The sequence below is a fragment of the Oncorhynchus clarkii genome, chromosome 3, assembly GCF_045791955.1.
Source record: "Oncorhynchus clarkii lewisi isolate Uvic-CL-2024 chromosome 3, UVic_Ocla_1.0, whole genome shotgun sequence".
Taxonomy (NCBI): Eukaryota; Metazoa; Chordata; class Actinopteri; order Salmoniformes; family Salmonidae; genus Oncorhynchus; species Oncorhynchus clarkii.
Window position 1 is genome coordinate 52,179,309 of NC_092149.1, and position 12,763 is coordinate 52,192,071.

Sequence of the window (12,763 nt, forward strand, 5' to 3'; positions counted from 1 at the left end):
AATTCTTGCAGGACAGTGGAACTTGATAAAAGCGTGCTTATTTATTGACCAATGCATCCTTAGCCTTCATCAGGTTTTAACAATAAACACAACTTCCACTGTCCTTCAAGAATCGATTGATTTCCTCTTGCACCGTAGTTGAAGAGCGAGGTACGGGCAGTGTTCCCTTCTCTTTCTATGGTCTGTAAATCCAAAGTGAATCTGACAGAAGGCCTCCCATACAGCTACCTGAATGAAAATCACTACACACAGCCATGGGTGACCACATTGCACTCACTATTTTAAGTCTGCTAAATGACTCAAATGGAAACGTAATGCATTTCCATAGTAACCCATTAGCAAAGCCACGTTGAACGCGGGGGTTCTATTCGCTTTCATTCTCACATGATCCCTCTATTCTTCAAGGCCAAGGCTACCTACAGTACATGCTGTTCCTGGATGAATAGCACAGCTTCAGAAGATTGAAAGAACGAGAGAGAGAAAGCAAGAAGGAAAGAGAGGAGTGTGTGTGTGTGTGTGTGTTTTCCAGGGTGGCAGGCTGCGTAGGAAGTTGAAAAAGCAACTGCTTCAAAGAAAATGATTTTCCAGCTTAGTGACGAAGTTGGACAAATGAACTCTAGAAATGAATATGAAGAAATCAAGGCCCTCAGGATCTCTTGAGCTCTGTTGAATGATCCCCACCACAGGCAACACTCTGCTTCAATGTTTTAATTAAAAAGCGGAGGGAAAACAAGCACACAAATAATATGCATTACTGTCGTCTTGCAGTGGGAATTAGTCTAAAATAATTTCTGCCATTTGCCATCATTTGCATGTAAATGGGAAGCATAGTGAGTGAACAACCGCCCGTATACACAAAGCAGCCAAATGAGACCTTGTTTTCAAAACTACATCTGGTGATTGTGGATCAGTTCACAGTAGCACAGTCAGGAGACCGTTAAAATGACCAGTTAATATTGACCATGTGTGAGTCCCGAAAGGCACATTACTCCGTATAAAAAGTGCTCTACTTTTGACCAGATCCCTACTGGCCTTGGTCAAAAGTAGTGCACTATAAAGGGAACAGGGTGCCATTTGGGACATTGCCTAGGATGTTGTCTATAACATATGCTAATTTGGAGATGCTCATTTTCGGGTGCCACAGTCAGTTCCGGCAGACAACTGACATATGGATTGCTTTGCTATTTACCGGCCCCATGCCGATTCAGGAATACAAATGAATGCAGGTGACACCATTTACTGTCCCATTCTAGACTTGCCTTTTGTGTCTCTTCGGGCAACTGCGCCACAATTTAAGCAGTTCAATTTAGTCATTAGGGCCTAGAATACCCTCTGACATTTCCCAAATGAAAATGTATTTGTTGCATTTTACAACAAGAGATTGAGCTGTGTTTAATATGGAAATGGATTAACATGCCCTCCATACTTTGCTGCATTTCATGATTTGTTTCGTAGTCAACAAGCTGGACACAAGAAAAGTTCCTTTGTGCAGTGAGCAGCTTACGTCTCTGCTGCAGGTCAGTAAGACTTTAGGGGCTGCACTATGCCAAGGCAAAGGAACTGTCTAGTCCGGGAGGACAAAGGAAAATATGCAAAGCTGAGGAAATTAAAATGCGCTCTGGATTTGCATAACAACCAATGCTAATACTCACCACCTAATACTTTGCTTATCCTGACATAGTTGCAAAACTGTGGTAACGTTCACAAACTTCCCAGAATTTCCAGCAATCCTGGTTGGAGTATTCCAGATTTACTGTTTATTCCGACCTTAATTCTGGGAATCTTCCAACTGTCATTTCTGGAAAAACATGGGGATTTTGGAAGGTTTCCAGAATTTTGCAAACCTATCACAGCATGTAAAAAAAGTTCAAGTTTAGGTAGATGTGCAGAGCTCCGCGGTGGGCAAATAATGTGGGGAATATGTTTCGATGAGGGGGAAAAGGGTTCATTTGATGTTGTAACTGACAGATGAGCCAGAGAGCATCTATGTGTTTTTTTTCTCTCTATTTAATTCATAGAAATCACTACTTGATATAAAATGTAAAAAAAAAAAAAAAGGCTGAAGTTTGACTTCAATTACTTTGACAATGCACAAATTAAGACGATATAACTTTACAGGCATAACTTCTGCTCCCGTATGAATCGAGTTCAGCGTCATCTAGTAAATATTTTTATTTGCTCTTTTAGCATTTGTCGCAATTAAGCTGATGAAACAACTAAAACAAAGAACAGGTACACAAATGTGAAATGTATGGTGATATAAAACGTTTCTGTGAAAGGAGACGTTAGACGACGTCGCCAAAGTAAGGTGTAAAGAGTGGCTATAACTGTCTGCAGCACAATTCTACAACACAGTGTGTTAGCTAAATACGTTACCGGTTGGATGAAAAACCAAGAGAATTGTTCTAACAATATTGTAAACAGCAGTGCAAGAGCGATGCAGTCAAAGTAGAACTTAACTATTTTTTTCTCTCCCCTCATTCTGATTACTGGAGTTTGTGTGAACTATAAAACATAACATTTTTTTGGCAAGTTGTTTCTTTTCTCCAAATGCATCAGCGACAGTGCAAGCCAGGAATGCAAAGATCGCTAGTGCAATAACAGCAATAAAGCACGGCCAATATTGCTAAATTAAATACGTTCAGACATTTCTCAGAAAATCGGCAGCTCTAAAGCGATATACAATACTCAAATGCCCAGGTAACCGTTTCTTCCTTGAAGAATGTGACTATTAGTTCAATATTCCTATATCTTAAAAAGGGATAGTCACCTAATATCCAAGACTATTGGCAGTCTTAAATGCCCTGTAAGCCATCTTTGGATGCCAAAATGTGTCCCACCAAGTGTTTAAAATAAATACAAACGTGCCACTTTAAGAGCACTGAGCTCAAATCGGTCCATTTTCTCCTGTGTGTTGTCCAGGGGAACCAAACTGCCTGCTGGATGTCTTTAAAGGCCTTTAGGTCTCCTCTCCCTGCGCACCAACAAGGAAGAAGCTCAACAGTCCGTTTTAATTTTGTCCAGAGAGTTGTCGATTTTTGTCAGAGTCTTTTTGATGCGTAGCGCCGTTAATCTGGCGGATGGATTCTGGTACCAGCACTCCTTCATAAGTTTTGCGATGGACGTTAAAGTCTGGAAAGCAAGAGGAAATCAGAGTTAAAAATCCATAAAAGTTCACTTAAAAAAAAAAAATCAAGTGTGAAAGTGTATAGTTCCGCAAAACAAAGGGTAAAGCAATTATTCTTAAAATCAAATTTAAAAAAAGCTTTTGTCCAGTACACAGAATTGCAGATGTTATCACAGGTGCAGCGAAAAGAACAAATATCAGATTGAGTAATATAAAAAAGCTAGAATTCTAAGCAAAAATGAATTCTGAGCACAAAAGATTTTAACTGCCAATCAGACCGTATTGTGTTTTCAATGGAGCTGGGAAATGCAGTTGACGGCTGACAGGCTGTTTACAGAGACAAGTAACCGTCTGATGAGAAAGGACAACCTAGCAGATTGTGCAGAATGCTGCACTGTTTATAAAGAGAGAGATTTGGACAGGCTCATATTCTTAGTGAAAACATATTAGCTAGTTCTCGCTCCACCTCTGCTTGTCTCGTCTCTGTACTCACTGGGTCTGAGAACCATCTGTTGGGGATGTTGGGTCTCTGCTGGTCCACACACACCACCTTCTTCATGTCTTCAAAGCTGGGGTCGCTGGGCACCGCGTCATGGAAGGGAGGCTTGTAGTCCTCTACAATGCCTACGCGGAGTGTGTTGGAGAATACACAACATATAAATGTCAATGAGATCTCACATTAATCCGCACGGGAATTTTAATATTGGGCAATATGCAAGTGTAACAGAGAATAGGAAAAATACATGACAGAAATATCCATAAAATCTGCTGAATGTTTTTTTTTATACCTACTTAATTTGACAGCATTTAAAAAAAAAAGTGTCACAAAAAACGAGAAATAGCACATAAAATTGCTAACAAGGTACTTTTACTATGCATATGACAAATCAACTTTGATTTGATGGTCAATGTTAAAGGAGTGAGAGAGAACAGAAGAAACCATTCAATGTGTATTGTACTGACCGTTGCTGACCGTGCTCCTTGCAATCTCCCACAGGACCAGGCCAAAGGCCCAGATGTCCACTCTCTTGAAGGACTCAAAGCAGTCCATCTGGATGGAGTCGTCCAAGACCTCTGGGGCCATGTAGCGCTTCGTGCCCACTTTCGGGTTGTTGCCCACGTCTAACTCGTTTGTGTCTTGGAAATGCATCACAGCAAGACCTAGGCCAGAAAATATTTTTATTATCATTAAAAGGATTCAAAATATGGTGTCTATGTACCAAAATGATTGTCCCTATTAACTTAATATATCTGAAGCACAGTATACTGTCCTCTGGTGGACGTGATTAGAATAGCATTTGTAAAAAATTAAAAATAAAACTGTTGTCAAAAACAACCATATTTATCCAATATCAAATTACGCCACGATCGTATCACAACAAAAAAACTCGTCAACATCCTGTTTGTGAGCAGAATGCAGCTCATAAACAACTTAAAAGGGATGACGGTCGTGATCTTAGCAGTAGTCTCCATGAGTAGCCAGAGCTACCTGAAATGACTCACTTATCATTGGCACCGAGAACTTTGAGTTTGGGACATGAGTGCTCCTTAATGCATGTTTGGTTAAGGCTTAAAGAGATTCCTGCTCCGTTCTTCCTCTAATGCTAAAAAAAAAACAGGGTAGATGAGGGAAGAGGGTTGGAGTGGTTTGGTATTTGGTATTTTATTAGGATCCCCATTAGCTGTTACAAAAGCAGCAGCTACTCTTCCTGGGGTCCACACAAAATCTAATACAGAATGACAAAATACAGAACATCAATAGACAAGAACAGCTCAAGGACAGAACTACATACATTTGTTTAAAAAAGGCGCACGTAGTCTACATGTCAATGCATGTAAGACGAAAGATGAGTTGGTTCAGGTTATTAAATCAACCTACACTGTAGTGTTTACCAACACTACAGGAAAAAGATAATCCACGTGTATCGATCACATTTTCAATAATGCTGTAGAACTTTGTTCTAAAGCTATATCCGTACCCATTGGATGCAGAGATCCCAATATAGTGGCTATAACCAGGAAAGCCAAAGTTCCAACAACTGGGCCTAAAATTGTGTATAAGAGATCATACAAAAGATTTTGCTGTGACTCTTATGTGGATGATGTTAAAAATATTTGATGGTCTGATGTGATTAACGAGGAGCATCCAGACGCTGCATTTTAGGAATTTATGAAATTGCTCTCTAGGCCCTCTACTCTTTTCTATTTTTACCAATGACCTGCCACTGGCATTAAAACAAAGCATGTGTGTCCATGTATGCTGATGATGATTCAACCATATACGCATCAGCAACCACAGCTAATGAAGTCACTGAAATCCTTAACAAAGAGTTGCAGTCAGTTTTGGAATGGGTGGCCAGTAATAAACTGTTACTGAACATCTCTAAAACTAAGAGCATTGTATTTGGTACAAATCACTCCTTAAGTGCTAGACCTCAGCTGAATCTGGTAATGAATGGTGTGGCTGTTGAACAAATTGAGGAGACTAAATTACTTGGCGTTACCTTAGAATGTAAACTGTCATGGTCAAAACATATAGATTCAATGGTTGCACAGATGGGGAGAGGTCTAGAAGTAATAAAGAGATGCTCTGCTTTGACACCACACTCCAAAAAGCAAGTCCTGCAGGCTCTAGTTTAGTCTAATATTGATTATTGTCCAGGCGTGTGGTCCAGTGCGGCAAGGAAAGACCTAGTTAAGCTGCAGCTGGCCCAGAACAGAGCGGCATGTTTCGTTCTTAATTGTAATCAGAGGGCTGATATAAATACTAAACATGCCAGTCTCCCTTGGCTAAGAGTTGAGGAGAGACTGACTGCATTGCTTCTTTTTATAAGAAATATTAATGTGTTGAAAATCCCAAATTGTTTGCATAGTCAATTTACACACAGCTCTGACACACACACATACTTATCCCACCAGACATGCCACCAGGGGTCTTTTCATAGTCCCCAAATCCAGAACAAACTCAAGAAAACAAAGTATAGAGCCCTTATTGCATGAAATTTGCTTCCATCTCATATTGCTCAAATAAACAGCAAACCTGGTTTCAAAAAACAGATAAAGCAACACCTCATGGCACAACGCCTCTCCCCTATTTGACCTAGATAGTTTGTGTGTATGCATTGATATGTAGGCTACGTGTGCCTTTTTAAAAATGGATGTATGTAGTTCTGTCCTTGAGCTGTTCTAATGATGTTCTGTATTATGTAATTCTGTATTATGTTTCAAGTTTTGCGTGTCCCCAGGAAGAGTAGCTGCTGATGGGGATCCTAATAAAATACCAAATAGTTCCGGCTTTGGTCTTTGTCATGGTAGCAAGCAACGGAGGTTATGCTGTATCTCCTCACAGTTCCAGACAGGGCAGGTCACGGGGAAAATTGAAAATAACAAAACAGCAGGGATGTAGACAGCCACAAACCCAGGAAAATCTGTGGTCCCAGCCACAAATGGCTAACTGTGTCACGGGCTGCATTCAAGAAAACCTTGCTTGCTTGATATGCAGCTAGCTAGCTGCTAGGCTAGAGACAAGCAGTCCCAGCAACTGCGTCAAGTGATCCAAACTATGAAGCTAGATAGCTCCCAAGAACTTTGGTGACAGTTTAAATGTTTTCTCCCCAATTCCATGGTATTTAATTGGTAGTTACAGTCTTGTCCCATCGCTGCAACTCCCGTACGGACTTGGGAGAGGCGAAGGTCGAGAGCCATGCGTCCTCCGAAACACAACCCAACCAAACCGCACTGGTTCTTGACACAATGCCCCCTTAGCCCGGAAGTCAGCCACACCAATGTGTTGGAGGAAACAAGAGTCACTAGAGCGTGATGGTACAAGGACATCCCGGCTGGCCAAGCACTCCCCTAATCCGGGCCAATTGTGCGCCGCCTCATGAGTCTCTATGGTCGCGGCCGGCTGTGACAGAGCCTGAACTCGAACCAGTATCTCTAGTGGCACAGCAAGCACTGCGAGGCAGTGCCTTAGACCACCGCCCCACTCGGGAAGCCCTATTACCACCAATATATCATATGGCCACAACAGAAAACAGTTACATTATATTCATTTACAACATCTAAATGAACAACAACCAGTGGAGGCTGGTTGGAGGAGCTATATGAGGACAGGCTCACTGTAATAGCTGGAATGGAATAGATGGAACGAGTCAAATGTGGTTTCTATGTTTGATACCGTTCCATTTATTCCATTCCAACCATTACAATGAGCCCGTCCTTCTATAGCTCATCCCATCAGCCGCCTCTGACAACCAATACAAATCTTGACTGAACGCACACAGTATGCTTTATATCCACAACACTATGCTCTTACCCAGGTCGGCGATGCAGCACTGGCCGTTCTTGTTGACGAGTATGTTTTTGCTTTTGAGGTCTCGGTGGGCGATGGCCGGCTTGCCCTGGGTGCCGAAGATCTCCACGTGGAGGTGTGCCAGGCCGCTGGCGATGGACAAAGCCATGCGCAGACAGCTGGCTGTGTCTAGGGTGCTCAGCTGCAGGTAGTCGTACAGGGAGCCCATCTCGTGGAAGTGGGTGATTAGCCACAGCTGTGTACTCGAGTTTCGGGAAGTCATGTCCGAAGCGATGAAGCCTGCAGTCAAGGACACACACACACACACACACACACATTAGAGCCCAGGGAAAAGCTGGGAAAGGTATTTCTTCAAATTCAATATGACAGATATTTCACTAAAATAAAAAACATTGCCAGACAGATTTGACATCCCACAGGTCAAATGTTTACATTGACACCAATGCAGGACTAAGTAAAAAAATTACAAAAATAAAAATAAAAACATTCCACTTTAGTGGGAGTTTGGATTTGCCCAATATAGACCAGCTCCTGTCAGACTGGGTTGCTTCGCCCAGAGCGTATCTGGAGGTACGTACCCAGGATGTTCTCATGCCTCAGCAGCACTGTGTTGTAGATCTCAGTCTCTCTGAACCAGGACTTCTCATCTCTGGAGGAGAAGATCTTCACGGCCACACTCTCCCCCTGCCACTGGCCTCGCCAAACCTCACCGTAACGCCCCTTACCTATAGCGGGGGAAACAGGGAAGAGATGAGAAAACAGCAGACATTCTCAAGTCCTGCTTTCATAAGTAATGTTTTTCGAGCAGAAGTGCTGACCTAGGATCAGTTTTAGATCATCATTATTAAAATGATACGGGCAGGGGAGACCTGATCCCAGATCAGCACTTTGAGATGCTTTGGGAAAACAGATCTGGCCTCAAATGACATTCATCAAATACAGTGGAAAAATATCAACCTGTTAAACTAAGACAGGAATACAGAACAGGAATGTTCCCCTCCTAACTCAAAAGTCAGATAATCTCTGTGCATAGAGATTGTTATTGGTTGTATAAAGTCAGTGTTACACAAAACTGTAGACCATTAGTTAATGGAACACCGTACCTTTATTTTGGTCATCTTACTCAACTTGACCTTTTGCATGAACTACATCCCCATTTGACACGAAACCAAACATGTTTGTTAAAAATATTTTTGTTGGTAGTTACTTTGCCTATCTGGCCAGGTTTCAGACCGAGCTGTAAGAAAACTAAGAACACTTCCAAAACAATTATACTAAGAAAAACTCTGAGTGCACGGGCTCTGTTTTGCAAAACAAATCTGTTCCCACCGGTGCTTCACTTTAAGATGTCTTAAAGGGGCATTTTACTCAAAAACCACATCCATGCATAAAATGGATGCCCTGATCCTAAACGTACACCTCAGCTACTGAACAAAGAGAGAACAGACTGTATTGGATACTGACCCACACATTCGTTGAGTGTGATTTGTCGAGCGACGGTTCTCTGAACTAGGAAGGGGAGTCCGGAGCCGCTTCCCGACGTGCACGAATGATCCAGCAAATCCTGAGAGAAGGGGAGGGACAGCCAATAAATGAACAGCATCCAGAGGGTGCCGGTAGTCCCGAGATGAAAAAGCTGTCCCAGCCCCGGACATAGCAGAGCATCTGGGATTCGTTGGAGCCTGATTGGAGTGGGAGTTGTTCATACTGCTCAGACTCCAAGGGCTGTCTTGCCGTCTCTCTGTCTGGTTAGTGGCCACACTGCAGAGACGTCGGTCTGTCAAATCAAATTTTATTTGTCACATGCTTCGTAAAGAACAGGTGTAGACTAACAGTGAAATGCTTACTTACCCGGCCCTTCCAAACAATTCAGAGGATTTAAAAATAATAATAACAAAGAATAAATACACAATGGGTAACAATAACTTGGCTATAGATAGAGATATATATATAGCCGTGTGTGTGTGCGTAGAGTCAATAAGCAGGGGTACGAGGTAATTGATGTAGATATGTACATATAGGTAGGGATAACGTTTCTAGGCAACAGGATAGATAATAGACAGTAGCAGGAGTGTATGTGATAAGTCACAAGAGTTACTGCAAAAAGGGTCAATGCAGATAGTCTGGGTAGCTATTTGGTTAACTATTAAGCAATCTTATGGCTTGGGGGTAAAAGCTGTTCAGGGTCCGGTTGGTTGGGTCTGTCTGTGTGTCTGGCCTCCCTGGAGCAGCAGCAGAGAGTCCTCTGCTTGGTAAACAACAGCAGTCCCTGGTGATTAGTGAGCTGAGGGGGCTGATAGATGATGTAATCCCAGCCCTAGACTCCAAACAGGCACAATGCTGCTAAGCCTTTAATGTGCATCTTATCTCCAGGCTTCTGCAGGGCACCATGACTGACACAAGGGAGCAGTGTTGAGCAACTCCAAATTTGGCTGAGAAAAACACTAACAAGCAGAGAGGACAAAAATGGAAACATTTAAGAGAGATACTTAATGCATAAAACAACCGTTGTGTGAAAGCAGGTAAAGGAATGCTAAATGGAAGCTGTAAATCCAAATGAGAAATCATTTTGTTGTGAGTTTAACATCCCTGTTTGGTGAGAGGGCAGATCTGGGCTGTTCGGTGGAAGGGGAGAGAGGAGTGGGGGGAAATTCAGCCACAGCATTATCATAATCACCACAGACTTAGGCACCCAGGGCCTAGGGAGAGGGAGACCTGCATGTGTTTTAAGGAAATGTGTTTACATGTTTGACTGCCACCACTACTCCTAATAACTTTCCTCTGGGGGCTGCCAAGCACTTTTTAATTACACTGAAACAAACATTCTGCGGCAGCATATTTTGGGTTTCCGTTGCCAAGTACTGTGATGGGTTTGGAAATGGCTTGAAATAGATCCAAAAATGGGCAATTCCTCTAGCACACCCCAGCCCACTGTTTTCAGGGATACTGGTCAGTTGTCACGCTTTGCTGTAAACACTAGACGTGTTTAGTGTTTTCCTTAAAGTTTTTAATTAAATTCATGGGATTTTCAAACAAAGTTTATCAAAACAAACACTGATTACAGTTGCGAGCTCAAAGCATTCTTTCACGACAGTATGCAAAAATTCGACAAAACGAGCAATTTTGTTGAAATCATGTGTATCCGTGATAGACTAAATTTTCTCTGGTAAAACAAGATGCCCATTTTCCATCACATTGGTAGAATAAATACTTTCATTCCCAATTGAGAGGGCAGAAAATTAATCCCAGCACAGTTGATATAGGCCAACTACATGAACACCCAGGACCATGGAGTGCATGACTACCTAGCACGCACTCTAGTCTAGTGCACACAAAAATGCTCAACATAATCACATAGCTTGAGAGTCCATAAATGTTTTCAGTGCTGTACTGTGTGGACTAACCACAAGCCACAGCTCCCCACCCAGCCCATCCCAGACCTTGGCCCATATTTCTAAAGCCTCTCAGAGTGGAGTGCTGATCGAGGATCAGTTAAATTTTAGATCACAATGAAATTACATTATGGACAGGCAGGACCTGATCCTTGTAAAGCTCTCCTACTCTGAAATTCTGATAACATGGGCCCTGGTATGGTGCAGTATGATCATGTCCTACTCACCGCCAGTGTGCTATCCCCCACGTTGGAGGCTATGAGTCCGTCTATGGTGCCGTACTCCGCCTCCCGGGCCGTCAGCCTCTCCATCTGGTTCTGGTGGATCCGTCTGAACACCAGGATGGCGATGCCTGAGAGGACGATGAGCACGATGACCGGAGCCACGATGACGATGGCCAGTGTAGTCAAGCTGTAGTTGGGAAGGTCGCCTGCTACGAGGAGAAGAAAGGGGTAAAGAAACCCCTACTAACGGACACCAGTAAGATGAAGAGACTCGTTTGGGCCAAGAAACACGAGCAGACAGACATTTGGTGGAAATCTGTCCTTTGGTCTGATGAGTCCAAATTTGAGATATTTGGTTTCAACCGCTGTGTCTTTGTGAGACGCATAGTAGGTGAACAGATCATCTCTGCATGTGTGGTTCCCACTGTGAAGCATGGAGGTGGTGGTGTGATGGTGCTTTGCTGGTGATACCGTCAGTGATTTATGTCAAATTCAAGGCACACTTAACCAGCATGACTCGTGTTTGTTATATTGTTCGATGTTCCGTTCATTATTAAACTCACCACCTGCACTTGCTTTCCGACTCCCAGCGTGTACGTTACACAGTTTATGAAAATGTTAAACTAAACGTTGCGTCAGCCTCATCGCGTAAAACTTATTTTGTATTAATTTGGGATCTATCGCATTCCACAACTGTCCCAGACTATGTTTGGAATATTTATTTCTCGCACAGAATAAGTCAACTTTGGTATTATGGGGGCAAGGACATTGACATAGGCGAGTGCTTTTGCTGTTCATTAGGCCTACTCATCTTGTTGCTGACAAAAACTAAATGTGGACAGTTCTTCCAATATCTTCAATATGCACCTCGGAATTGGATAAGGACGCTATGTGTCGATCTTCACTTATAGCCTGTGAGAAAGACCCGATTACATGGATGAAGAGAAGTGAGTGAGAGGTGCTTCGGAGCACTCAGCACTCAGGGAGAAGGAAATCATAATGATTATATTTAGCCCAAGGGCACAACGTCATTGATTTAATTAATGGGGTGCATTACAGCCACACAAAGGGGATGTCAACGGGAAATTTGAGGCATTATCAAGTGCTTGTCAAATTGTGAATAAGAGACTGATGAAGTGTGTGCAGCCTGTGCAAACTCACGTCTTTCAATTGATTAAAAATCAAAACATATAGCCCAACGCTTTAAGAACAACTAAAGTTACATGAACTCTAAATTAAGCATATAGGAGTACCGATTTCCTTGTTAACCGCTCAACAAAATAGCCCCGTACGCACTCCTTCAAATCTTGGAGAAAATATCCTTTATTTTATTCAGCTTTGTTCAATTGTATTCTTCATACTATAAAATTATGCCACAGCATTCTAAGAAAAACGAGTGAAGCCCACAGCCATATGGCATAGCCAGATCAGGACCTAACATAAGGATAACTCCGAGTACGCCATTTGATTCTACTGAAAAATACTACAAAAAGTTATGCGTCAGTGGCTAATCGAAGCCAAGAGAAGCCAGGAGATAATACATGTGTTTGTTAATCAAGAGTCAATAATTTGATTGACAAATCACCGTCTCACAGAATTTTGTGACCGCCACAGCAGAGGAAACGTGTTCTCTGAAGTGCTGAATCATGCTTCACCATCTGGCAGTCTGACTGACGAATCAGGGTATACCAGGAGAATGCTACCT

At 42.4% G+C, this 12,763-nt stretch overlaps 1 protein-coding gene across 2 annotated transcripts in view; it reads right to left on the bottom strand.

Moving 5' to 3' along the window:
• Positions 1-695: 695 nt before the first annotated feature.
• LOC139397211 (activin receptor type-1-like) overlaps positions 696-12,763 on the bottom strand; it is a 32,931-nt gene continuing 20,863 nt past the window's right edge. For both annotated transcript variants that reach the window (XM_071144080.1, XM_071144081.1), the window contains exons 6-12: positions 11,062-11,267; positions 8,907-9,006; positions 8,021-8,167; positions 7,446-7,721; positions 4,091-4,288; positions 3,621-3,751; positions 696-3,132 (exon numbers count right to left, since the gene is read on the bottom strand). In XM_071144080.1, coding sequence (XP_071000181.1) covers positions 2,998-3,132; positions 3,621-3,751; positions 4,091-4,288; positions 7,446-7,721; positions 8,021-8,167; positions 8,907-9,006; positions 11,062-11,267 — 1,193 coding nt within the window. In that variant the 3' untranslated portion in view covers positions 696-2,997. The remainder of the gene's footprint in view (positions 3,133-3,620; positions 3,752-4,090; positions 4,289-7,445; positions 7,722-8,020; positions 8,168-8,906; positions 9,007-11,061; positions 11,268-12,763) is intronic.